The 23,202-nt window shown below is 40.7% G+C and overlaps 4 protein-coding genes across 4 annotated transcripts; 3 read left to right on the forward strand and 1 right to left on the reverse strand.

The window, feature by feature from the left end:
- Positions 1-445: 445 nt before the first annotated feature.
- Positions 446-1,517, reverse strand: LOC114523173. The gene is made up of 3 exons (XM_028544037.1): positions 1,445-1,517; positions 1,208-1,283; positions 446-985 (listed from the first exon to the last, which is right to left on the reverse strand). Exons 1-3 carry the CDS (start codon positions 1,502-1,504, stop codon positions 804-806), a joined length of 318 nt encoding a protein of 105 aa, XP_028399838.1. The 5' UTR covers positions 1,505-1,517; the 3' UTR covers positions 446-803.
- An 89-nt stretch (positions 1,518-1,606) lies between these two features.
- On the forward strand, positions 1,607-7,225 carry LOC114523042 (dynein assembly factor 3, axonemal-like). Its single transcript, XM_028543854.1, has 15 exons — positions 1,607-1,790; positions 1,942-1,974; positions 2,500-2,594; positions 2,951-3,044; positions 3,361-3,454; positions 3,668-3,731; positions 3,859-3,941; positions 4,657-4,747; positions 4,859-4,984; positions 5,159-5,281; positions 5,496-5,679; positions 5,760-5,880; positions 5,984-6,058; positions 6,426-6,507; positions 6,763-7,225. Exons 1-15 carry the CDS (start codon positions 1,724-1,726, stop codon positions 6,820-6,822), a joined length of 1,392 nt encoding a protein of 463 aa, XP_028399655.1. The 5' UTR covers positions 1,607-1,723; the 3' UTR covers positions 6,823-7,225.
- A 132-nt stretch (positions 7,226-7,357) lies between these two features.
- Positions 7,358-19,705, forward strand: LOC114523039 (microtubule-associated protein futsch-like). The gene is made up of 15 exons (XM_028543852.1): positions 7,358-7,953; positions 8,571-8,709; positions 9,243-9,444; positions 9,537-9,741; positions 10,062-10,172; positions 10,675-10,822; positions 11,186-11,422; positions 12,115-12,338; positions 12,469-12,751; positions 13,324-13,610; positions 13,838-14,096; positions 14,563-14,680; positions 16,052-17,244; positions 17,352-17,769; positions 18,256-19,705. Exons 1-15 carry the CDS (start codon positions 7,741-7,743, stop codon positions 19,691-19,693), a joined length of 5,475 nt encoding a protein of 1,824 aa, XP_028399653.1. The 5' UTR covers positions 7,358-7,740; the 3' UTR covers positions 19,694-19,705.
- On the forward strand, positions 19,699-23,160 carry LOC114523041. Its single transcript, XM_028543853.1, has 4 exons — positions 19,699-21,278; positions 21,768-21,903; positions 22,219-22,556; positions 22,851-23,160. The coding sequence occupies exons 1-4, from the start codon at positions 20,199-20,201 to the stop codon at positions 23,091-23,093; spliced, it is 1,797 nt and encodes a 598-aa protein (XP_028399654.1). The 5' UTR covers positions 19,699-20,198; the 3' UTR covers positions 23,094-23,160.
- The last annotated feature ends 42 nt before the right edge of the window (positions 23,161-23,202 follow it).

The raw sequence follows: 23,202 nt of genomic DNA on the forward strand, positions 1-23,202 counted from the left end.
GGTCATATTCGCCGGAAAATGGCAAATACGACCAGGGTCATACTCGCAGGAAAATTGGAAATACGACCATAGTCATATTCGCCGGAAAATGGCATATATACGACCATGGTCATATATTCGCCGGAAAATGGCAAATATACGACCATGGTCATATATTCGCCGGAAAATGGCAAATATATGACCAGGGTCATATTCGCAGGAAAATGGCAAATACGACCATGGTCATATATTCGCCGGAAAATGGCAAATATACGACCATGGTCATATATTCGCCCGAAAATGGCAAATATACGACCATGGTCATATTCGCCGGAAAATGGCAAATACGACAATGGTCATATTCGCCGGACACATAATAACTTAGTTTTGTCCTGCTATCACGTGTACTGGTCTAAGTACATACACTGAACCACCACAATTTATATAATTTATTAATAAACATTTATTCAATCTTGCAGGCCAGGCCACCTCTTACATTTATTTATTTCTCAGTTACATCTTCAAGAGTTAAATATTTCATTGATAAGCTCAATCACAAAGGATGGTTTAGAAGCCAAAAACCATGTTTATCACGAGCTAAACTTCATATTTTGCAATACCTAGGTCTCTTATTAGAATTAAGTTTAGTTTATGATTATAGGCATGACATTCCAAACAGTTAACTAGACCTAAGTCAAAACACAGTTGCACAAAAACAATGCAATTAATATCAGCAACAAGATTTTCATAAATGTTCTCATTCACAGAACTGCAATTTTCAAAAAAGGCATCTATATTTCAACATTCTACAAAAATGTTTATCATTATGAAGATTTTTTTTCCCAGGGGTAGTTGTGGAAATATGGGACACGAGGGTCCGGCTGTGATTGTCGATAGTCGGCCATCTCTATCTCCAGGTCAGCATAAGTGTCCTTGCTGTGCGAGTAGTACTCTGGCACTTGGTAGGAGGCTTGGGTTTGAGGTGATTCTTGTTTAGCTGTTTTGTCTAAACCACAATATGAATATAAAAAGCAATTTAAGGGGGTTTCTGTGAGCCATTATACTGAAGTGGAACTTATGATATTTGGATGGCTTGCATGCTACTGGGCTAATAATGGTGAGTAAAATTGTATGTCAATTTATATGTCATGGTTAGAATGTCTGGTTTATTAAAGTATTAGTTCTATCATATATTTAATATTTGTATTGTAAAGGAGATTTCACGTACTGGAAACTTTTTGCCCAGATTCAGAGCTCTTATCTGCTATATATCTTCCTTGCACGACTCGAACACTTTTGAAAAACTACAAAGCGCAGAAAACAAATATTTTATATATAAACATGAATATGTACAAAAACAAGATACAATGCCCAGGGAATAATTTAGAACTTTTCCTACGCAAAAATTGCGTCCAAGTACAGGCAAATACGTTGGTAATTATATATGTAAACGTGCGTATTTAACCTGAGAAGTAAAAATCCTTGTTTTCAAGCCAATTCTTCCAACACCTATGATGGCGGCCATGTTGTTTTGGAAAAAATGTAAATTTTTTGTATTTTCACCCCCCGGTAAAATACTTCGGGAGAGCTTAACCAGTGACTAGATGCATCCAAATGCGGGGGGAACCAAGAGAAAAATATAAACTATGGCGGCATAATTTGTATTTGGGACAAATAGAAACGGGATGTTCTATATGAAAGATATTGAGTAGCGATGAGTTTTTTTCGTTGAGATTTTTAAGATATGGTTGGCCCCTATGGTGCTATAACTTGGTGGGGATTTAGTCCAGCTTTAGACCTTCAAAATGAATGTACGAGACGGCTATTTTTAATATTTTCTGTTGATTTTTATTATAAGTTGTACAGCTCGTATTTTTTTCAAATGAAATTGATGTAATGGGCTTCTTTATATTAATTTCATATGAAGGACTGTGGGCTGCAACTATTGTTAATTTTATTTAGATAAAAGGCTGGATGTTAGTGCCCGTTCAAAAGGTATATCCAAATAAATTTCCAGTTGTGATAACCGTGCTGTACTGCTGTCAATGCATGTAAAATATTTGTACTGGTACATATTGTGTTTCCAATATCCATGCAAATTTTGAAATAACATGGTCAATGCTGGTGCTACTTAGTGAAGGGAGCTCTAATTTAATCTACCAGAAAATTATATATTTAATATTAGATAGAAATAGCAAAGGTTGTACAGTTTATATGCATATCAGTGGATTTTACTAATAATTATTAATTAGTATTGCCTGCAAGCCTTCTCATTATCTGGGCTTATTGACCTGAATAGTGAATAATAACATTTTTGTAAACCAAATGTATAATGTTGAGAATCATATAGATAAAAAAATGTATAAAGACCATGTGGAATATAGAATATAAAATTAATTTTAAAACATGGGCAAGGAATTTTTGCCTGTTTCAATATTGGTACATTAGCAGTAAGGTTACCAGAAAAAATGGATAGTTTACTATAAGTTAATATTTGACTATTTTGCATGGTATATGTAGAACCAATTAATATTCTCTTGGTTGGCTGTGGAGACTGCAGACATCTGCTGAAAACTCTAGCAAAAACATACAAATGGGAAAAAACTCAACTAAATGTAAGATGAATTCAATCACATAGTTCCTTCCAAGGGATTTTTAGATCCCAAGTGGACTAGTGCTTTGACAATATTTCAGTCCATGCCCTTTCATTACATCACAGATGTCGTGAGATAAGCTACGTCAGTGATACAGCTTATCTGTGATTACATGTAGGAATGGCTCACTCATGAGACCCCGATTGATTACCCTAGTAACTACTTATTTTACTCTCTGCCCTCTCAACACTAGCTAGTTGTCCTTTTTTGAAAATAGAGTGCCCATCTTATATGGTGCCATTGCCCTTAGGTGAATATTTCAGATTTTGTTGCACCAACTGATTTAGGTTGATTTGATCTTAACAAACCATTGTTAGGTTTATGTTGTGGAAAATAATCTCGAGTTATTTGCCAGACACCTCCTGCTTCTTGGTATTGCATTGGAATCAAAGGAGAAACTAGGTTTGCAAGGTATTGTCCAGGATAGATTTTTATTAGCATTTTTTTTTATAGCTTAGCATCAAATGCGGTATAACAACTGCCTAAACAGACAAAACACTTCTCGACGTTTCGACCTGAGGGCCTTCGTCAGGAGAATTGGTCAGTCCACTCTCCTGACGAAGGCCCTCAGGTCGAAACGTCAAGAAGTGTTTTGTCTATTTAGGCAGTTGTTATACCACATTTCATGCTAAGCTGTTTGAAGACGCTACTCCTTGGTTATATTTGTTTTTTATATACTTGTAATATTGATACTGTAACATGCCAGTAATCATTGATAAATTTTTAGAAAAATGTGAACTTTTCTTGGAATTGTTGGGCAACAGCTTGATTCGACCTCAGACATGCGATTATTTGAAAGAAAAGGCCAATGAATATATACGGTAAATTAAAATTTGTCTGCCTTACCTCCATTAAATTTGACATCCGTTATAGTCAGAGCTGATCAGTTGATCTTCTAAAATCCAGAGACTTTGACTTTGTGTGATTTTTCGAGACATTTCGTTGTATTTTCTGCTGTCATCTCTTGAGCAAACTATGGCATGTGTTTTGAGTCATTTTCGCGACAAGTAGATTTTTATTTGATGCTATTTCAGGATGGTAACAGACTTGGATTATATGGAGAGGAACTTTCCTTTGATTGATATGTCATTGTTGAAGGTTGGGAAATGGAATTGCTTGATAGAAATATTTGAATATTTCATAATAGGTACAGATAAAGGTAACGCCACGCACCGTTGAAAGACCATGATATACCGTTGCTTCATTTTCTCTCTTTCTTGTGCAGTTCAAAGAGCGAGACCTGCTCGAAGGGATATTCAAATTTTGGCGGAACACGAATGGAAAATTGTTCGACATCGCTAAATGTTGGTAAGATTGTTTTGACATGTTTATTTTATTCCATTAAATCGCCTTCGGCTTGTGTTTCGCGCGCTTTTCTTAACTCTCGCAATATTCCCGCGTGTTTGGATCAGGCCACCCAGATTCCCCAGGCGGGCGCTTTCCTTTATACGGTAAAAACGGTCAGACCGGTCCTGTTGTATTTCAGTACAGACAGATTAGAGTGTTTTAAGAAATATGCATTCAGATTTAATGTTATTTACATCTGATTAGCAGGGAAAACGCAGTCTCACCGCTATATTTTTAATGAAATATTCTATTTCAATTCAAAATACGACCGGTCTGACCATTTTGGCCGGTTAATGGAGAGCGCGCTTAGACTTGGTCTGGTTTTCTTATGTCGTAACTCATGGGCGATGGTACGAGGTTGGGGCGATGGCTATATTGTCGGTGGTCAGTGATGCATAAAATCTTGTGTGTATCGAAGAAAGTTATATACTTCATTGGTGACATTGGCGATCGCTTTCAAACTTATGTTACAGCTATAGTTTGTATAAGTAAACATAATAACAAAATTTCGAAATTCATATATAAGAATGACAGAAGATATTATCGATAAAATTCTAAAGCATGGATTTTTATTTCGATAACCATTCCGAGCGCTGATTGGCTGAGCGCTGATTGGCACATCACGTGGGTTCTTTAGTATTTCGTCACATTAATTTTCACTCAATTTTCTATGCAGGGACTTGAGGCTGAGAAATTATCTCGAGGTGAGATACGATCACCGAAATAACATTTATGACTGGGACTACAATATGACTTTGCATAAAAAGGTATGTTTATTGTTTATTTCAAATAGCAAGATTTAGAAAAACTCTTGTATAACATGTCATGTATGTACTAGGCACAAATCTCATCTATATCAACTGTTCCTCGTCTTCCAGGCCGATATCATTCGTTTCCAAGAATACAAGGTGTGGCGGGATCAGGGCGTGGCATTTGAGCTTCGCGAGGATGCTTCATACGAAGTCACCAATCGTAGTTTAGCATCTGGTCTCGTTGTCACCAAGGTAAGGCGATGTGGTCATGTGCTTGAATAGGTATTGCTCGCATTGTAAACTGCCCCCAAAATAGTACTTCTTTGGACAATTGAACAATTTACGTCAGAGCTGCTCTTTTAAGAAATTTTTTCGCCTCTTGTGAGTTCTGCGGTCTCTGACCGATATATCTACTGGATGTTTCAGGGTTCAGAAAAGTATGGCAGTCGTGGTTTCTGGGGCGACATTATCAACAGTCCGTACTTGGCTTTTGGTATTGAATGCGATGATAAGTCTTTGTTTGAGAAGAAAAACGATGTTTATATTAAGGTCCGATGGTCGTTAATTAATTAGTGTTGATTAGTTGTAATTAGTGGTAATTAATTAGTCTTTACTACAGGCAAATAGCATAAGTTAGAATCGATTAAGTTCAATTAGAGTTGCGTTGATTAAGTAATTAGAAATTAAGGTTTTCATTTTATAAATTAATGTTGATTAGTTAGTTAGCTGTGATTAGTTAGTAATTGCGTTTAATTTCACGTAGAGCGCTCGAGACATTTCAGTTCATAACGTGACGTCTTTCATGCACGAGTTGATGTATAAAGAGAAATACGAACCTGTCAAAGAGAGAGCGGCGAGAGGTAAAAAGGAACATCCAAGGATACAAGAGGTAATCGAGGAAGTTGAGGAACTTCAGGTGGCAGAGGAGGATAATGTAAAAGCGCAAGGTAAGCAACTTGAAATGATAAATTTGGTAATTTCTCCATTGTGATGTTTAATTTATTGCTACTGGTGGATATTTCCGTAGAAGAAGCCTGTATTCAAACCGAGGGGGTGAAAGTCCATTTCCTTCCCCTGAACTGTGTTCCTGATTTACAAAAAAAGAGCAAGTACAAGCAACTGTTTGATTTGGTTTATTTTTCTAACAGGTTGGTAACTTCATTGATAATATTTAATGCCTAATTACTTCAGGAAACAGTCCTTCCATTATAAATATAAAATATTTTTTCTACAAAATCTTTTGTGCTTCAGTATGGTTCATTTCCTGACACCGGAACTCAAAGCTCTCTTCTCCCAAGAAGCCATGTTGATTATCGAAACAACAAAGTGAGTGTCATTTGTATTTACTTGATTATGCTATCTTGCATTGATCCGTGCGTAAATGACTACGAAAAGTTTGAGATCAGGAATATTTCTTTTGTTTATTGAAATATCTAAGCCCCACCCTGCGGTCCCACTCCACAGCGGTCACGTGGATGCACCCTCCCCCCACCTACATTACGTCCACCCTCCAATCACCCATTACACTTCTCTATACCCTCCATCTCTCCGTCCACAAAACCTCCTATCGTCCCTACTCAATGCAATAACATGCCACCAACACCCCTCCTACAATGTACCCCACTCACCCCACATTATGCTTCCGCCTTGCCTCTCCAAATGCTCAATATCTCTTACCAACACCAATCTCTAGATTCATGCTGGACTTGAAAGAAGATCAAAGCAAAGAGTATTTTGGTAAAATCTCTGCTATGGCACAACGGGCCGGCTTTCAAGTGAGTATTTAACTGAGTGAAGAAAAACAGCAGCAGTACACATTCCGTTTTGCCGCCAAAACTTGGATTTTTAAAAAGGATATATTTATGTATATTTTTGCTCGGTCATTCCTAATACAAAAAATGTTCGACCATAGTCTACTCAGACGAGATGCTTGGATATTTACATTTATAACGATATCGGAGTCAAAACATACAAAACAGTTTCCTAAACCTTTTGATCATTCATCCACTACTTTTCTCTTCGAATTTTAGCCCCTCGGTTCATGCGATGCTGTCAAAGACGCGTTTGCCTACTTCAAGTTCACAGGATAGTATGAACACATGTTATTGGCAAGCTGTAAAAACCTCGTCTTTGCTCGATTATGTTCAGCTTAGAAATGTGGTCGGTTTATAACCTAATACCTAAGAGCCTTCATGTCGTCTAATAAACCCCCCAGATGAAACAAACGCCTCAATTTCCACAAATATCTTACTTGTATTAAAATGCGATGATTTTGCCGTTTTAGCTTTTTGTAAAGTAGCAACGTTTGTAGTATATATTTTGAATTGAGAGAGTTTAGGTGTGATATCGTATATATGTTGCTTCGCCATTGGTAACTCGAAGTGTTAAACATCATTATGCGCATGCGCGAATCAAATTTGTAAAATGTTTGTGCAGCAAAATATTCGTTAATAAATATTCATGAATTTCATGGAAACTTTCCCTCAACACGAAATACTTTAAACTATATGGATATTATATGAAATTCGTGTCTCCAACCGCAGCGTACTCCACTCAAGTCTCATCACTGACTAGTCACTTGTTCTCTTTCGCGCGCTTTGCATTTTTGTGACGTCACCGGTTAGGGGGGCTTCCTTGCTGTATAATTACCAGTGCGCGCTTACAAGGCCTAGAACTGGGCTACCCTGAGATGGCTCATAAAAGTTTCCTTTGTAAAGAAGTTTTTTAGAGAAATTGTTTTATGCAAGTTGATATAACTTAAGTTTTTAGCGCATATTACGCGAAATAGAAGTATATCTCTTAAACATGGTATATTTCAAGCTGTTGCGGAAACCCTTCCAATTATAATTACCCTTCGAATTTATAATTTCGCGCGCTCCAACGAGCGCTAAATAATGTGATTAATGACGTCATCAACTAATTAACTGCAATTTGCTACATTGTTGATTCGTAGTCATTCGTCAGTGAATAGTCGAAATGAAAACGTGAATGTAAAAATTGAAAAAAAAATGTCGGAAAATTTGTTGAGGAAACCGCATTCCATGGGCAGCCTTTTGCCGCCAAATTACACGAGTGATGAGGGGATGTTTGATCTGAACATGCCACGAATACGTCCCGCGTGGTTGATGAACGAGAGCATTAGAAGTTTAGACAGTAAATTTCCAATGGTACCTGCGCCCACTGGTTCCATCATTTTCTACACGACACCGCTTGCCGAAAAGGTATTTGAAGATTGTAGCATGCCAATAAATATAGAGTTTGGATATTGAAACTTGACTTTATTTACCAGCGACTACGCTTAAAATTAAATTTCTTACCTATTTCGTTCTTACCTGATGTTTGGCAAAACGTTTTCCAACAGCACTTTCTTTGTGATTTGTTCTTACAAAAAAAATTCAGCCACGGCTAGGAATAGGTAAATTTCCTTTGTCTCTGAGAAAGTACTTTGAATGTAAAAATTGAACCGTACTCCGTACCCAGGTTCGTTATTTATGGTGCTGTTAACATGAGCCCGGTTACCCAAGATTTAAGAAAGTGTGAGATGGTTTTGAGGTATTGAAATGAGTCGAACAAACACATGCTATTGTTTGGATGATTACACGACTGCCAGGATCATTTTATTTACTCATTTCAATACCTCAAAGTCATTTTAAGTCTCGCGTAATCGGGCTCATGTGAACAGTCACATGAAACTTACTGTTACTACTGAAGTCAGTTCAGAGTGATTGTGCGTATCATTATCGTTGCGATTGTCATTACGCGTATCACGATCTACGTCGCCCGCCGTCAACTTAACACCGCTGCCACAAATCTTGCAATCGTCATCCCATACTTTTAGCTTTGTCAACAGTCGAAGAACAGAGAGTTTGATTTGACTGATCCTCTCAGACCAAGTCTCTCTTACAACTGTCTTCACGACGAGCATCTGCAGGTGTATTTCAAGTCAAACGACATCAGAAAGAGATTATTGGACGATGGTAAGTGAACGCGGTCGTATCGATTGCTTTTCAGAAAAAGAACCCCGAGGACTCCAGAAATGTTTGATTTTTCAATGCTGATAACATTTTTTCGCAGAACTTTTCTTCCAGACTCAACGAGTGGCCATTCCTCACACCTTGTATTATATCGTAACCGACTCAATTCGTAATTATTAATTAACTATATTATTTCTCGATCGACATGCCGACTGAAACTTGCAAGTTTTCAACTGTAAATTGTGTGCCAAGCTTAATAGACCTTCCCCCTTTTAGCTTTCAAGCGCGCAATGCGTGACGGTAGTTGATTATCAAGCAACTTTGGGTTGTGATATCGCTCTGCTTAGAAGCGATTTTGTTTTTAAGAAAACCTTGCCGATTCTTCGCTTGACGATATAAGAGAATAGACTTGAAAAAAAATTATTAAAAAATAGGCTAAGACGGGACAAAAATATGAATATCCACTCCCTCCTCAACAAAGCTTCCAGCAACCGCCCTGTGCGAGATGAATTAAACGTGTTGTTCTTTCTCGCAAGGTTTCATCACCAACGATGGTTACGTGAAATGCTCTTTGAAGGAATTTAATGAATACAGGCAGTGGATCAGGAAGTTGAAACTGGATGAACTTCATCAAGCGAGAAGACAGGATGAGAAACAGATCGAAGATGCCAAAAAGGAAAGGCTGGAAAGAATCGCCATGGAAAGAGATCCCGAGCTCTTGGAAATCATGAAAAGGAGGTGGGATTCGGATTGGAATACAAGACGGTCGCAGGCACTAGAGGTAGTTAACTTTTAGTGGTAGTTTAACTTTATGCTTCATTTTTCTTTAGACGTGAGAAGAGGCGAGAGCAGGCGAAGATCCATCATCAACACATCAAGAAGGAACAGGAACGGGTCAGAAAGTTGGAGGAGATTGACCGTCAGCGGCGGGAGAAGTTTCTGGATATGAGAATGAAAAATCGTGATCGTATTCAGATTAAACGAGATCTCGAGAGAGAGCGATTAAGAAAGACGAAATCTGATAACGAACGTCAGGTATCTAACCTTTTATATTGGAAAGAACTTTTGAGTATACAGTAAAGACTTCCCTTTCCGTTTTTTTTTTCATTCCGGAGATCCAAGCAGTCACGTGACGATACGCTGCTTTTCCCATCAATCGGCCACTTGTGTCCACCCCGCGTCAAACGGGCACTTGTTCTCTCTCTCTGTCAATTTCCCACTTGTTCCCTTTCTTCTCGGTTATTCAGCTACTTGTATCCTCTACCGGTCAAATGTCCACTTGTCCCCCCCCTCCGTTTACTGGCCACTTGTTCTTCACGTGTTTAAAATTTATTCGTGTTGTGTCCTCGACGTAGGAGCACAAAATCAAGCTGCGGATTGTGAGGAAAATGAACAAAGATAACGATGAGAGATTGAAACATCTTGAAGAAAGGAAGAACGAAGCTAAGCAAGTCAAAGCTCAGAAGGTATGAACGACAAACAAGTGTTTTCTAAATAACCAGAAAGCATCGTTATTTGTAATCAAAATAGCTTTGCGTATAATTCTTTTTCGATCCTGATTTTGCCATGATTGACAATGATTGACAACAGCATTACGCAAACGACGATATCTAGAATAGAAAAGCGACAAAGATATGAGAATAAGTCGCTATGTGGGATGGCTTTGATTTTTTCTGGTTAGGAATAAACTAGGGATTTGGATTTTGGTTAGGATCAGAACTAGAGTTGGGTAGTTAGGGTTAGGAAAGATGCGGGGAAAGTGCTGAGAAATAATTGAAACTCCACATTAACCCAAATATGACAAGTCTGTCAACAACAACAACAGTAGCGACAACAACAACAGCAACAATAAGAACAACAATAACCAGAACAACAACACAACAATAACAATAACAAGCTATTGTGAGTTACCCAAGTTTACAAGTTGTTTAATTTAGCAAAGCATTCTTGGGGTGTTTGTCCTTACAGCTTGAAGAGCAATGGTTACGTCGCAAAAGTTGGTCAGTTGAACATCACGAGCATCAGAATCAACTTAGGCAATTTCAAAACCAAGAATTCCAACACAATGTTGAAGAAAGGAATGCGAAAGTTGCGAAGCAACGTCGCTTAAGTTTAGGTATTGTGGGTCATTTTAATAAATTCTTCCTAGTATTGTATAGTAATTATTATCTATCTAGTGTTAATACTGAAGGTTGACCTCAGCTAATTTTGTTACGGATAGTTTGATATCTTTCTAAAGGTCCAGCTAGTAAGGATCATCTCTTATTGATCCAGTGTTACTACAGGAGGAAATCTAAACTAAACTAACTTTATACTGGATAGCTCTATCAGTTCTAAACTGTTCTTCCTAGAGATCCAGTAAAGATGATTTCTTATTGATCCAGTGTTACCACAGGAGGAATCCTAAACTAAACTAACTTTATTTCTACTGCAAGTTCTAGTTGAGGGACTTTGGATAGAACTTCTCATTCTTCTCTAGTATCCTACCAGGAAATCGCCGAAGCAAACCGACGAGCGTTTGAAACCCAGCTCGAAAATGCCGAAGTATTTCTCGCGAAACTCAACCACAAAAAGGCAGAAGAATTAAAAGAATGGAGGAAGAAATTCGAAGCGATGCAAAAATTGTCCATGACAACTTTAGGTAGCGGTCCGAACCAGTCCATCATAATTAAGAATATCAAGAAACGCGCAAGACGTCAAAGTGCCTGGGACCTAGGTAAACACAGTGAACTATAATAAAACCTGGAACGCTAACTCTTGAAGCCAAAAATTTAAGCAAAGTTTTTGACTCTGTTTCTCGATCAATTTTTATAAAAATTAGATAATTTCTCTCTACGTCTGTCTCAAACTTTCAAAAACTTCCTTCTTGAAAAACTTGAAAAACTACCTTCAAATTTGGCTCCAAAGATGGCGTACCACGATAACTGTTACTAACAAATCTATCTAAGCCATAATTGTTGTGATAAGTTGGACACGTTTGCATTGTATTGCCATATCGATCTGGGGCAGGTTGTATCAAGCCCGTTTAGCTTAAACGGTGGTTAAGTTCAAAATAGAAAGCAAGTCTATCGTTTTATTCAAGAAGCAAACTAAATGTTTTTAACCTTAATACAAAGATACTGTTTACAACTATATATTCAGTGCATAATATTCAAGTTGATTCATTTAAGAGAGATGTAAGAGTGTTATTTAATTTTGACTTATCCGCCGTTTAAGCTAAACGGGCTTGATACAACTGGGCCCAGGTCATGCGTCCGTATCCTTTTCAAAGCTCACTGACACTCCGACTCCATCAGTGGGAGGTCTCAATCAGATTGTAACCATTCCATGTCGGTATTTTCAATTGATTTTATCACTTTTATGTGAAAATCTACCTCATAATAAAGTACGATTTATTTTTCTACCCAGAGTCGTGTTTGCTGAAAGACCTCGGAATAGCCGAGAAGGAAATGTCGGAGAACGCTTACAGTAAGATCGGAGTAATATCTCGGATCGACGAACGTAACTTTGCTGGGGATAACAAGGGAGCTTTAGGATCGCTGATAGAAGATGATGACGCCGAGGGACAACAGCACAATAAGGAGTTCCGGTTTTCAATCCCGACGATCGTTGAGAGCTTGGCGTCAATACAGGTAACTGGGCTCGGTTGTATAAAACTCTTTAACAACATTTTGCATATTTTTAAATCCCAGTTAACTTAGAAATACACAACTCAGAAATACACAACTCAGAAATACATGTCTTCTCATTCTTTTTCACCAGGAGCAGTCGTCGGATGAGTCGGACTCGGACAGCGATTATTGCCCATTCAACAATATCCCGAGTGTATTTCGATTCAAAAGCCATCATGATTTGCAGCCAATATCAGACTCACCGGAACTCAAACCAAATAGCCACATTCCCGAAGGAGAAATGCGCGTGCTCGTGAAAGATTACGTACAAGGCGTATTGCAGCAGTCCGCTGACGTGCTTGGTGTCGATATTAAGTTCCAGGAAAGACTCTCCAGAGAGGAAATTCCGAGAATTAATGATGTCAAGAGAATTCGTAAGTTACCATGGTGTAAACAACTTTGCTTCCAGCGTCATGCATGACTTGGATTCGTCTCACTTGTTTTAACCACAGGCTCAGTAACAGCCATTCTTACTAAGCGAATGTCATAATATCTTAAACCTAATATCGGACTACTGATTTTTTCAAAACAGCTCTTTCTGGTGGTCTTGTACAGACTCTCTTTTATGTTAATCTAGTGTTACTACTGGAGAAAACCTGAACGAAACTGACTTTTAGGTACTGGATAGCTCTAGCAGTTCTGTTACTTCAAAAGATCCGATAAAGATCATATCTTGTTGACCCAATGTTAGAACAGAGATAACCTTAACCAAACTAACTTTAGTCATCCTGGATAATTTTATTAGCTCTAAATGTTCTTCTAGAGGTCTAGTGAGGATAGTCTCTTGTTGATGTGATATTACAACAAGAGGATATCTTGTATCTGAAAAAGATATCTTTTATCGGAAAATGTATCTGTTTATGATGGAAATGATTGAGGGATTCTCCTAAGTTTCTTTAATGTTAGCATGTAAAGAATATCTTTTTCTTTCCACCTCTTTCTCCAGCCGAACTTAAAACAGTGGAGTTGGATACGGACGGCTCCAACATGCGATCTAAGGTGAAAGAATATCTCTCGAGTATCTTAGACAAAGTCGAGGACAAAATTCAGGTGACCATCAAACGTCCTCCAGAATACGAGAAGATTAAACAGGACAGAGAACCATCAGCTAAAACACCTGTTGAGACATCCGTCGACGACATCATTGATTCCAAACTGCACTACCACAACAAGAGAAACGTTATTCGCCTGTATCTTTGCAAGATCCTCGAAGACGCAGCTGAACAGAGCCAGGTTTGTTTGCCACACTTTCCATATATTGCCATTGCTCGGAAGTTTTAACATCATAACGGCAAACATTCGTAAAAAAATTGAATTTCATGTTCAAATTAATCTGTGTCATTCTACTAGGATTTGCTGCCGAGAAAAACCTTTTCGCTTTTATTCGTCTTATCGAAGATTTTCTGTGAGTTAAAGTAGATTCGAGTAGATTCTAAATTCGCTGAGACATTTCTTTCCAGGTCAACGTGACGTTCCCGCCTCAATACCAGTCCTTTGCAAAACGGTTGCACAGGCCTCGGAGAAAAGCACCCGGCGACAAAGGTTCCTCGAGTGATGCCGCATCTCAAATGGCCGGTCAGCACACGGTGGTTTTGAGAGCTATCGCATGCGGGACAGTGGTGTTAGAGTCTGCTGAGAGGAAGGCGTCGATGACCGTTTGTTCTCCAGATCTCGTCCAAGATATTAAACGAACTGCCTCTGAAATTGAAACGATGAAAAGTGAGTTGTCATTTCAACTCGATCCGAAGAGTTGTCATTTCAACCACTAGCTGTTCTTGTAGGCAAGAAATCCAACAACGCAAAGCTAGGAAGCATTTCGACAGGAGAACTTGCAAAAAAATTTTCGGAATTGTAAAAAAATGTGGAAAATACGGCCCTGCGAGGAAAGCTGAATGCACATGTATTTCGCCAGGGTTGTATATTTCATGGTCGGATAACAGGCGTTTCAAAGAACGGAGGAAAAGGGAAAAGCGAAGTTATCTTCTTCCTCCCCTTTTTCCCTTTTCCCCTCTGCGACCTCTCCTTTACCCTTTCCTTTTATTTCCTCCCCATTACTCCCTTTCCTTTAACCCCTTTCCCCCCTCCTTGTTAACCCCTATTCTTTACTCCTTCCGTTTTCCCCAGCTTCCATTTGCAGTTTTATGCATTGTGATTCACAGCGATTCGTGCCCACGTTCATTCTTAGATAAATACGACAAGGTTCGAGCAAAACGTCTCTTTCACGAAAACCTCATCATGATAGCGACAAGAACTGTAGTCGAAGCTCTTCACCATGCTGTTGTTACCGTACGCTCTCAGAGAAGGTACGACCATCGATCTAAAAAAACAGTATTGCAAAAAAGTCTTCGATCTTTCCTAGGAAGTCATACACTCTATGAAGACCTTCCTCAAATTATATGATTGACAGCTATTTGGTAGCCCTGAGTTATTTTATTAACTTTGCCTGAATTTAAACAAGACGCCTGTTCTGGCGTTAACTCCGGCGCACGTGCCAGTCTTCATCATATTCGCATTTAGATGCCTTGCGAACCTAAATGTTCGATCGCGAAATTCAAAAGGACATTGTACTTTAAAAAGTATAGAAGTTCAATTGTTCAAAAATGTAAATAAACCGCATGATATATTCGCTTTGTCTTACACTTTGCCTTTGGAATTCGCGCTTATATAGTTATATTAAATGTTCAATCCTGTGCAAACTACGACGTTCAACGCGCCCATACACGACCACATCATCTTGTTAAACGTCGAAATAGCAGCGATATTATTAAAATAGGACCAAAATCTACATGTATTAAATATATTCTTACCCCAATTCAATCTAAACTTAGTCGAAAAGCGTGAAAAGAACGGTTTATTTGTTGCTCTTGGAGGAATTGGCGTATCATGCGAGCGAAATCGAATCGCGCATCGGAAAATTAGCCAAAGCTGTGCACCACAACTCTTAGCAGATAAGACTGGGACGTAAATAAATACGGTTACATACACACTTTAAATACTACAATGTTTCGCGCCATTCAGACTTGCGACGACGAAAAATAAAAAAATAAAAAAAAAAACAACAAAACAAAACCAGGGCGAATTTTCAACTCCGTCGTTGACGCCGGAGTAATGATTGCTGTTTCTGTGATCGCAGCAACCTCGCAAGCCAGACTCTTTTACCTACGCTCCACGGCCCAGGCTGCGGCAAAGACCGTGGAGCGTAGGTAAAAGAGCCTGGCTTGCGAGGTTGTGATCGCAGCTGACGTTTTAATTTAAGGGTTTACTGGAACACTTGATAGAATTTAAAACATCAATTAAGTGAATTAACCCTCAACATATTTCATTCATTTCATTTTGGTTACAAATTAATTCAAACGAAAGATTTTCCAGACTAGGGCCCGGTTGTATCAAGCCCGTTTAGCTTAAACGGTGGATAAGTCAAAATGAAATAACATTCTTATATTTCTCTTGAATGAGTCAACTTGAATATTATGCACTGAATATGTAGTTGTAAACAGTATTTTTATATTTAAAAACATTTAGTTCGCTTGTTGAAGAAAACGGCAAAACTTGCTTTCTATTTTGAACTTATCCACCGTTTAAGCTAAACGGGCTTGATACAACCGAACCTAGAATTCTAACTTTACTAGCAGCTGAGCATCTTTGTCAAAATTGTTTACATTTTATTTATTTAGGAATTCAGATTTCTTCATGTCAGACTTGCCTAATCTTCGCCTCAAAGACGACCCTTCGCCACCGAGCAAAGAACAAACAGTTTTGTTGAAGCGACAGAGATCCCAGCATCGCCGTGAGTCCATCGAAGCAAATCAAATTGAAGCGGTCCCGCGCGAAATTGACTTTCTTAGTGAGGTGTCTGCAAAAAAAGGCGGGAAAAATATGTCGTGTCAGGCGACCACGCAGACAAACAAGAAAAGTAAAAAGGAACTCTCTAAGTTCCAAGAGCCCAATACACACAGCGCGAACAAAAAGACTGGATCGGAGGGTAAACCGATTCCTAAAACCGGTAAACAAACTGGGACCAAGAAAGCTGACAAGAAGAAGGACACCCAGAAGACTGGGGACCTGTCCGAAAATAGCGAAGAGACTGGGAAGCTGCAGGGTAAAGTCGAGCAGCAGATTGGTGCGAATAATCAGAAGGCTAGTTCAAGTGACGCCATCGAGGTGGTTGTCACGGAGACAGAGAATAGTGAAGCACGTATACAGGAAATTGGACATGGGAGTGAAAATGCTGGCGATCCCAAAATTATTGGGGATGATCTGAAGGGTACTATGGAACATCTAAGCGATGAAAACCAAACGCATAATGAAAGAATATTAAGCAATGGAGGTCAATTAGGTGATGATGGGATGGAAGCACCTGTTAGCACATTATCCATGGCATCTCCCTCCTTACCAAACGTTACCCCTGAGCCGTCGGGATTTGGTCCACCTCCGGACGAAGTCAGATCCGGCGCCGTCCCACCAATTACTGAGGCGTCTAACGCTGACAGGGGCCCCGCGGGCTCGCCGTCTTCGGCGATTTTTCGCATGATAAGCATGCGTGAAACACGTGAAAGTTGTGATCTCTCGCCGAAGTCCTCCTACGTCATTCTTCCGACCCTGACGTCATCGGAGGGTGCTCTGATCAACACACGAATGGCGCAGTTGCTCAGTAACGACCACTCGAAGACCAGAGGTCTGGAAACCAGCTCACGTGGTCACTTACCGGCACTGAGTCCTAGTCCTTCCAACGAAGACCACTTCACTGACCATACAAATGAGCCAGTGAGATTACCAAGCGTGCCCTCGGTCGAGTCGTGTCCATCCAGATCACCAACGCCAGTCAGATCGCTTTCCCGAAGTTCACAAGTTGAATTACCTCATATTGGTACGTCAATGAAACCTACAAAAAATGAAATTATTAAATGAAATTTGTTGAGATTTCACATTACTATCTTTTTTTTTATCGATGTATATATGTTATTCGATTTCTAGATGGTTCCAGTACGTCTCTCGTCGGAAATGTTGAACAAGCGTCAGTTAAAACCGACGAACCGTCGAACTCTACTGGTACAAAAGCACCACAAAATACCGCAAAGCCTTCGAAACCTATCGCAGCAACCAAGGTGCCTGGCAAACCGACCCCGTCTTCCAAGACAACCCCAGGCTCGAAACTTCAACCGGGCAAGCCACCTGTACGAGCAAAATCCGAAATTTCTAGGAAACAGGTTGCAGCGCCCACCTTCCCCCCGCGCAAGGGAGGACAGGTCCGCTCCTCTGTGGCGCTTGTCTCGGCAAAACAACCAGCTACCCCCACGCATCAAAAGAAATCTGGTGAGACAACAGACCCTGCCAAGCAGAAAAAACAAGAGAAACAGGGTAAACCGGCTGACACCGCCTCTCCACAAGATCGGTAAATATTTCAGTTTCTTCAGTTCAATCTCTTCAACGTGTATCTCGATTTTTGTGAGAGTTCAAGTCCTTATGTAAGCAAACTCTATGTTTGTCTTGACTTCCACTTTAACGTACTTGGCCGCCATAATTGAAGCCAAGCCAGCCACTGCGGACGTCTACCAGTTATTTTTTACCGTTTTTGCCTGGCAATTGTCCTTTTATTCCGCTTCAAATTTGCTTCAAAGATGGCGACCGAGTTATCTCTCAAGTTTACAAGTAGTTCATCATTGAACTCCTTGCACTGAGTTCACGTTAAGTTCCTCTAAAGTTCACAAACCTACTTTATTTACCTAAATTCTGTCATCTATCGGTTGTTTAACAATTGAATTATGAACTTGAGATTTTAATGAGATGACAGTTGACAAGAGGGAGTTAATAGTATAGCCAACCAGCGTGCAGTATTCCAAATATAGTACTCGACTAAGCTTTCACAAATTACGTGTAGGCCGGCAAAGTCGAAATCCATGGGAGAAGCAATGGCGACGGCAAGAAGGAACTCACAGGGGGGCTCGCACAATAAAGTTCGAAGACCATCGGATGTTGCATTTCATACGAGTAGCATTGCTGAGCTTGAAAAAAACTTTGCCAAGCCTGCCAACCGAAAGTCCAGCACAACTGTCAAATCACATTTACAGTTTGGTTCAACGCAGGAGAAGTCAAACGCCCCGACCTCAAACGATGCACATGGAATCGCAAAGCCCTCCGGTGCCAAGAAGTCTTTGCAAGATGTTAAAGCGAAGCCAGCTCGGGACGCCCACGCAAAATCCACGAATGCTGTCCACACGAAATCGGCCCCCGATGATAACAAAGCTAAGGGCGCTACGCCGTCGAATATTGATCATACAAAGCCGGAGAAGGACGATAACAACCTCAGTGTCGTAAAGGGCCACGCAAAGTCCACGCAAAACGCACGCGTGAAGTCCACGCAGGATACACACTCAAAACCCACGCAGGATGCACATGCAAAATCCACGAAGATGGCTAAAACGGAAGACAGGCCGGACAAAACCACAGAAAATACTGAATCGAAACATAAAAAGGATGCCGAGGGTTTGAAAAACTTCGACAAAAATGCCACTGCAAAGCCGAATAAGGATTACCAGTCGAAAGATTCGCAAAAGAGCAATTTGACTGGTTTAAGTATGAAAGAACTCAAAGAAAAGTCGAAGACTGTGTCAGCGACGGTAACCACAGCTAAAGAATCACAAGATACCTCAAAACCTTCTGCACATCAAGAAGAAGCGATAGTTAGCGCGCCGGAGAGTGAGAGTGACAGCGCTTCAAGACCTAGCACAAGTCCAAAACCCACGCAAAGTCCAAGTCCAAAACCCACGCAAAGCCCAAGTCCAAAACCTACGCAAGGCCCAAGTCCAAAACCCGCGCGGGCGTCTTCATCGCCAACTTCCCAGGGCAGCAGGGAGGAGGACCCCGAAAAACCGCAGTCCATGAGAGGCGCACTGATAATGTCTCCAGATGTTGAAGAATTATTAAGGAACGGAAGCCCAGGAGAAAGTCAAAAAAGTTCAAGTCATACCATTCTTGAAAATACGGAAAGTGAAACGGAATTTTTCAGAAAAAACCAGATAAAGAAATGGGATGATTCAGTCGCGGAACCTTTAGTAGATGAGACTGCCGAAAATAATGCTCGTAAGAAGTCGAGGCCTCGCGGAACAAAACCGAACGTTACCAAACCTAAGCCGAAGAAGCCATTAGTGAAAAAAGCAAAACAGAGCGAAGACGAGGCGAAGGTTTCCGATAGTAAAGAAAAAGTTGGCGATGGCGCTACGAAGGTTTCCGATAGTAAAGCAAAAGATTACGAAATAAAGCAAGAGTTTCTGATACTAAAGGAAGAGATTGGATGGTACAGCAACCGTTACCGGTAGTAGTGCGAAAACATCCGATAGCAAATCGAAAGTTTCCGATGCTGCACAAATTGCTAACTCGGACTCAAAAAATTCAAGAACGTCGATAGCCGGCAAGGGAAAGAATAGTTTCAACACGGGGTCCAGATCGAGATCAGATTCAAAGACAAGTTCTGTTCAAAGCATTGCGAAGCCTGAGGTTACAAGACGGAGTAGTCTGTCTGTTTCGTTCTCGTCCAAGTTAAAGCAGCTTCCAGAAGTTCAGAAAGAGAGAAGAGAGAGTGTAGGCCGTTTGACGAAGAGGCGAAGCAGCGTAAAGGTCACAAAGAAGGCGAGCAGCAAGGAGATAAAGCGAAGACGCTCTACTAAATCAAGTACCGAGGTAGTGGCAAAGGTAGATTCAAACCGCAAAGTCTCAAATATCAGTCTTTCTAAAGCTCAAGGGAAAAGCCGTAAGAAATCTTTGAAAGATGTAGTGGCCAACAAAACGAAATCGAAAGAGAATACTAAGAGTGAAGACACACAAATGACGAACGTGGATGACACGACGAAAACGCGAATGAATAACGCGCAAGAAACGCACACGAATAACGCGCAAGAAACGCACGAGGCTGATTCGCAAGAAACACGCGTGGAAGACCCACAGAGCACACACCTGGACGAAACGCACGAAACACGCGTGGAAGACACGGACAAGGGAAGCGTGAAGGAACCGCAAGAAACGTGCTTGGTAGAATCACAGGAAAACTCACAAGAGGTCGCGCAGGATACACTCGATACAGATTCCGATGAAGCTCGCGTGGATGACTCGCAAGGGACCCGCGAAGGGGCGGATGATGGTAATTTGAAATCAGGGTCTGATCGTGAAGTCGTAGTCCAGGTTTACGTTCCCGACGAAGGTCAGAGTGATAGCCATAGTGATGGTCTGGTAAGCGAGAATACATCGCAGGAGTCTAGAGACAAGGTCGAAGTGACGCTGACTGGGAACGAGAATGACGGGGGAGTAACTAAAATTGATTTAAAACCGTGGGAAGACCCGGGGAAGACAGTAAAGAAAACGAGCTCAAGGCGAGCCTTTGGTGATAATGTCGTAGAGAAAAACCTGGTGAATATTATACCAAGAAACTCCTTGGATGTCATCAAGGGCATTCAACTCACCCCAGGGGAGTCTAAAGTTTCTGCCAATAGGTCGTTTCACTCGAAGACAAATCACCCTCGAGCTCCAACTGCACCAAAGCAGGGACCGCGAGTTTCACGGCGAAACCCCCCGGACGCGAAACCTTTGAAGGTATCGAACTTTGAGTTACCACCAGAAGGCCAGGGGGGAGTGGGCTTGAAGCCAACGCCGCACGGTAATAAACCTCAAATGTCAATGCATCGTCTGGCTTCGAAGATGTCCACGAACTTGGAAAAAGTCGACGAAGGTTCCGCTTTGGAAACAGGACGCCCAAGCGCACCTGACAAATTCGGCACAGCGTTCAACATAACTGGCGTGAAAGCAAAGTCTACATCAAGTGGTCCTGGGACTGATAAAATATGCGAGACACAATCTTCAGTCGAGAAGACAAAAAGCGAAGACGACAACGTTGAGAAGACAGCTGAAAAGGTCAGTAGACGTATCATATCAACATATGTTTACAATCCTCGTCCCCAGTGCCATCCCTACACGGCTAATTAATGGGAATGGACACTTTTTGACAATAAATCGAGTGTAGTGTAAAGGTGGCTATACTCACCGGCTTCTTTCGTGTAAAAGCATTTTCTTTCAAAACAAATCAGCCAGGCACAAAACAAATATATACTCCCAAGTTCTAGCCCAGGAATCGGCCTGTTTGCTCGAAAGTTTATGTGTCGTCTGGAAGACAAACCCACCAAAATATCAGGTAAGCAGAAAAATTCTTTCCAGCAAGAAAGAATTCTTTCCTGCTTTTCAACGTGCACCTTGGAGATCTGCGGAGAGCCTTTATCTTTCCTCACAAGCATTTTTTATCGACAGACATATTTATGTAAGATGTGGCGCTGTTTGATAACATAGTTTGAAATCGTCCAGGCTCCGGTCCGTATCACTATATATATTTATTTATTTTATTGAAAGGTGGATGAAAACGTTGAGAAGAAAGGCAATGAAAAAACCGAAGCTACGCTAAAGTCCTCGAATAAGTCCTTGCAGTTATTAATGAAAGTTTCCGGAGTTTGCATCGACTCAACATCATTTGCAGGAGTCGTGCAAGGTAAATCCAGATCTGAAGTAAGATAAGCGTCCAGTGTTACTACTGGAGGAAAACTAAACTAAAGTAAACTTTATTTATACTGGATAGCTCTATCAGTTCTAAACTGTTCTTCCTAGAGGTCCAGTAAGGATCATCTCTTATTAATTCAGTGGTACTACAGGGGATAACCTTAAATAAACTATCTTTATTAATCCTGGATAGATCGTTTTAGACCGTTTCTACAACGGTCCATTAAGGATCATAACGTCTGGGCACAAATTTCTCGACCTATGAATTTGAGCGGGGGAATTTATGAGAATTTTTATACAACTCAAGGTACACCCATGCGTGTAGCAAGCGATGATGTCGTCGGACATACGTCATCAGCAAGCTTGAGATCGAACTCGTCCCAACCTCTCGTACCTTCGCCTCCAATCACGTCCAAACCCGACATGGTCTCGCCACGTATCTCGCGCATGATGTCTCGCAAAACGAGCAATGGTTCAGGCAACGGTTCGGGCAATTCACGTGGCTCGTTCGGTTCTGCGAATGATATGTCGCCGACTGCATCGATGGAGATTGTCAAACTAGCTTCCAACTCCTCGCACGGTTGGGTCTCGTCACCAACCTCCTCGGTGAAATTCCTTCCGCCGATCGACGCCCGCGCTTCAAAGGTAATTGTGTCATTTTTCTGAACAGCTTGAACGACTTAATTGCGGAATAAACCTGGATTTCGTTAGGTCTATCCAGTTTGCATTATGAGTGCAGTGTTACTCAATAGTACTTGCTGGGTAATCTATTGAAGGTATTGATAGACCCATTCCAGTCATACTAAGAGATCCAACACTGATCTCATAGTACGCATTTGATAAATCGATTTAAATGCCATTTTCAGCGAGACTTGAACACTTGAAGCAAATCTTTACACTGAGATAAACGCAAAAAACACGAATTTTTCATTTTCACAGGCAAGCAACCGATCTGACGATTCCGGTACAAAGCGTCGTCCGCGTACCGCCGAGTCAGCGGGTTCTCAGACCGGAAGTGTGGGGTCTGGATCGAGTTCTAAATCTCAGGCGAAACCAACGGTCGTGGAAATTCGACGATCCGGTTCGGGTGATCTTCGGATCGATGGCTCGAGTTCGGGTCTTGTCGGCGTGAAATCGACAAGTTCCGCTAGCAGCCCGAAGCAAGCAGTGGTCGGATTTTAGAAATGCTCTTATTTGGTGACACCGTAACATATCCGTATATAACATTTCCAAAGTACTTTCTAACGATTTAACCTCTGAATATATTTTTGTATTTTTATTTTGACCTTCA

The sequence above is a fragment of the Dendronephthya gigantea genome, unplaced genomic scaffold (genome assembly GCF_004324835.1).
Source record: "Dendronephthya gigantea isolate DGI-Jeju-01 unplaced genomic scaffold, DenGig_1.0 000026F, whole genome shotgun sequence".
In the NCBI taxonomy this organism is placed as follows: domain Eukaryota; kingdom Metazoa; phylum Cnidaria; class Anthozoa; order Malacalcyonacea; family Nephtheidae; genus Dendronephthya; species Dendronephthya gigantea.

Excerpts from the sequence above, each read along its gene's own strand:
- LOC114523173 (XM_028544037.1), bottom strand. The coding sequence starts at position 1,504 with ATGGCCGCCATCATAGGTGTTGGAAGAATTGGCTTGAAAACAAGGATT. Across the intron at positions 1,284-1,444 it reads CAAGGATTTTTACTTCTCAG|TTTTTCAAAAGTGTTCGAGT; the intron begins GTTAAATACGCA and ends TGCGCTTTGTAG. Across the intron at positions 986-1,207 it reads ATCTGGGCAAAAAGTTTCCA|ACAAAACAGCTAAACAAGAA; the intron begins GTACGTGAAATC and ends ATTGTGGTTTAG.
- LOC114523041 (XM_028543853.1), top strand. The coding sequence starts at position 20,199 with ATGACGAACGTGGATGACACGACGAAAACGCGAATGAATAACGCGCAA. Across the intron at positions 21,904-22,218 it reads ATTTGCAGGAGTCGTGCAAG|GTACACCCATGCGTGTAGCA; the intron begins GTAAATCCAGAT and ends ATACAACTCAAG. Across the intron at positions 22,557-22,850 it reads TCGACGCCCGCGCTTCAAAG|GCAAGCAACCGATCTGACGA; the intron begins GTAATTGTGTCA and ends TCATTTTCACAG.
- LOC114523042 (XM_028543854.1), top strand. The coding sequence starts at position 1,724 with ATGGTTGGCCCCTATGGTGCTATAACTTGGTGGGGATTTAGTCCAGCT. Across the intron at positions 3,455-3,667 it reads AAGGCCAATGAATATATACG|GATGGTAACAGACTTGGATT; the intron begins GTAAATTAAAAT and ends ATGCTATTTCAG. Across the intron at positions 5,282-5,495 it reads AAAACGATGTTTATATTAAG|AGCGCTCGAGACATTTCAGT; the intron begins GTCCGATGGTCG and ends AATTTCACGTAG.
- LOC114523039 (XM_028543852.1), top strand. The coding sequence starts at position 7,741 with ATGTCGGAAAATTTGTTGAGGAAACCGCATTCCATGGGCAGCCTTTTG. Across the intron at positions 11,423-12,114 it reads TCAAAGTGCCTGGGACCTAG|AGTCGTGTTTGCTGAAAGAC; the intron begins GTAAACACAGTG and ends TTTTCTACCCAG. Across the intron at positions 12,339-12,468 it reads AGAGCTTGGCGTCAATACAG|GAGCAGTCGTCGGATGAGTC; the intron begins GTAACTGGGCTC and ends CTTTTTCACCAG.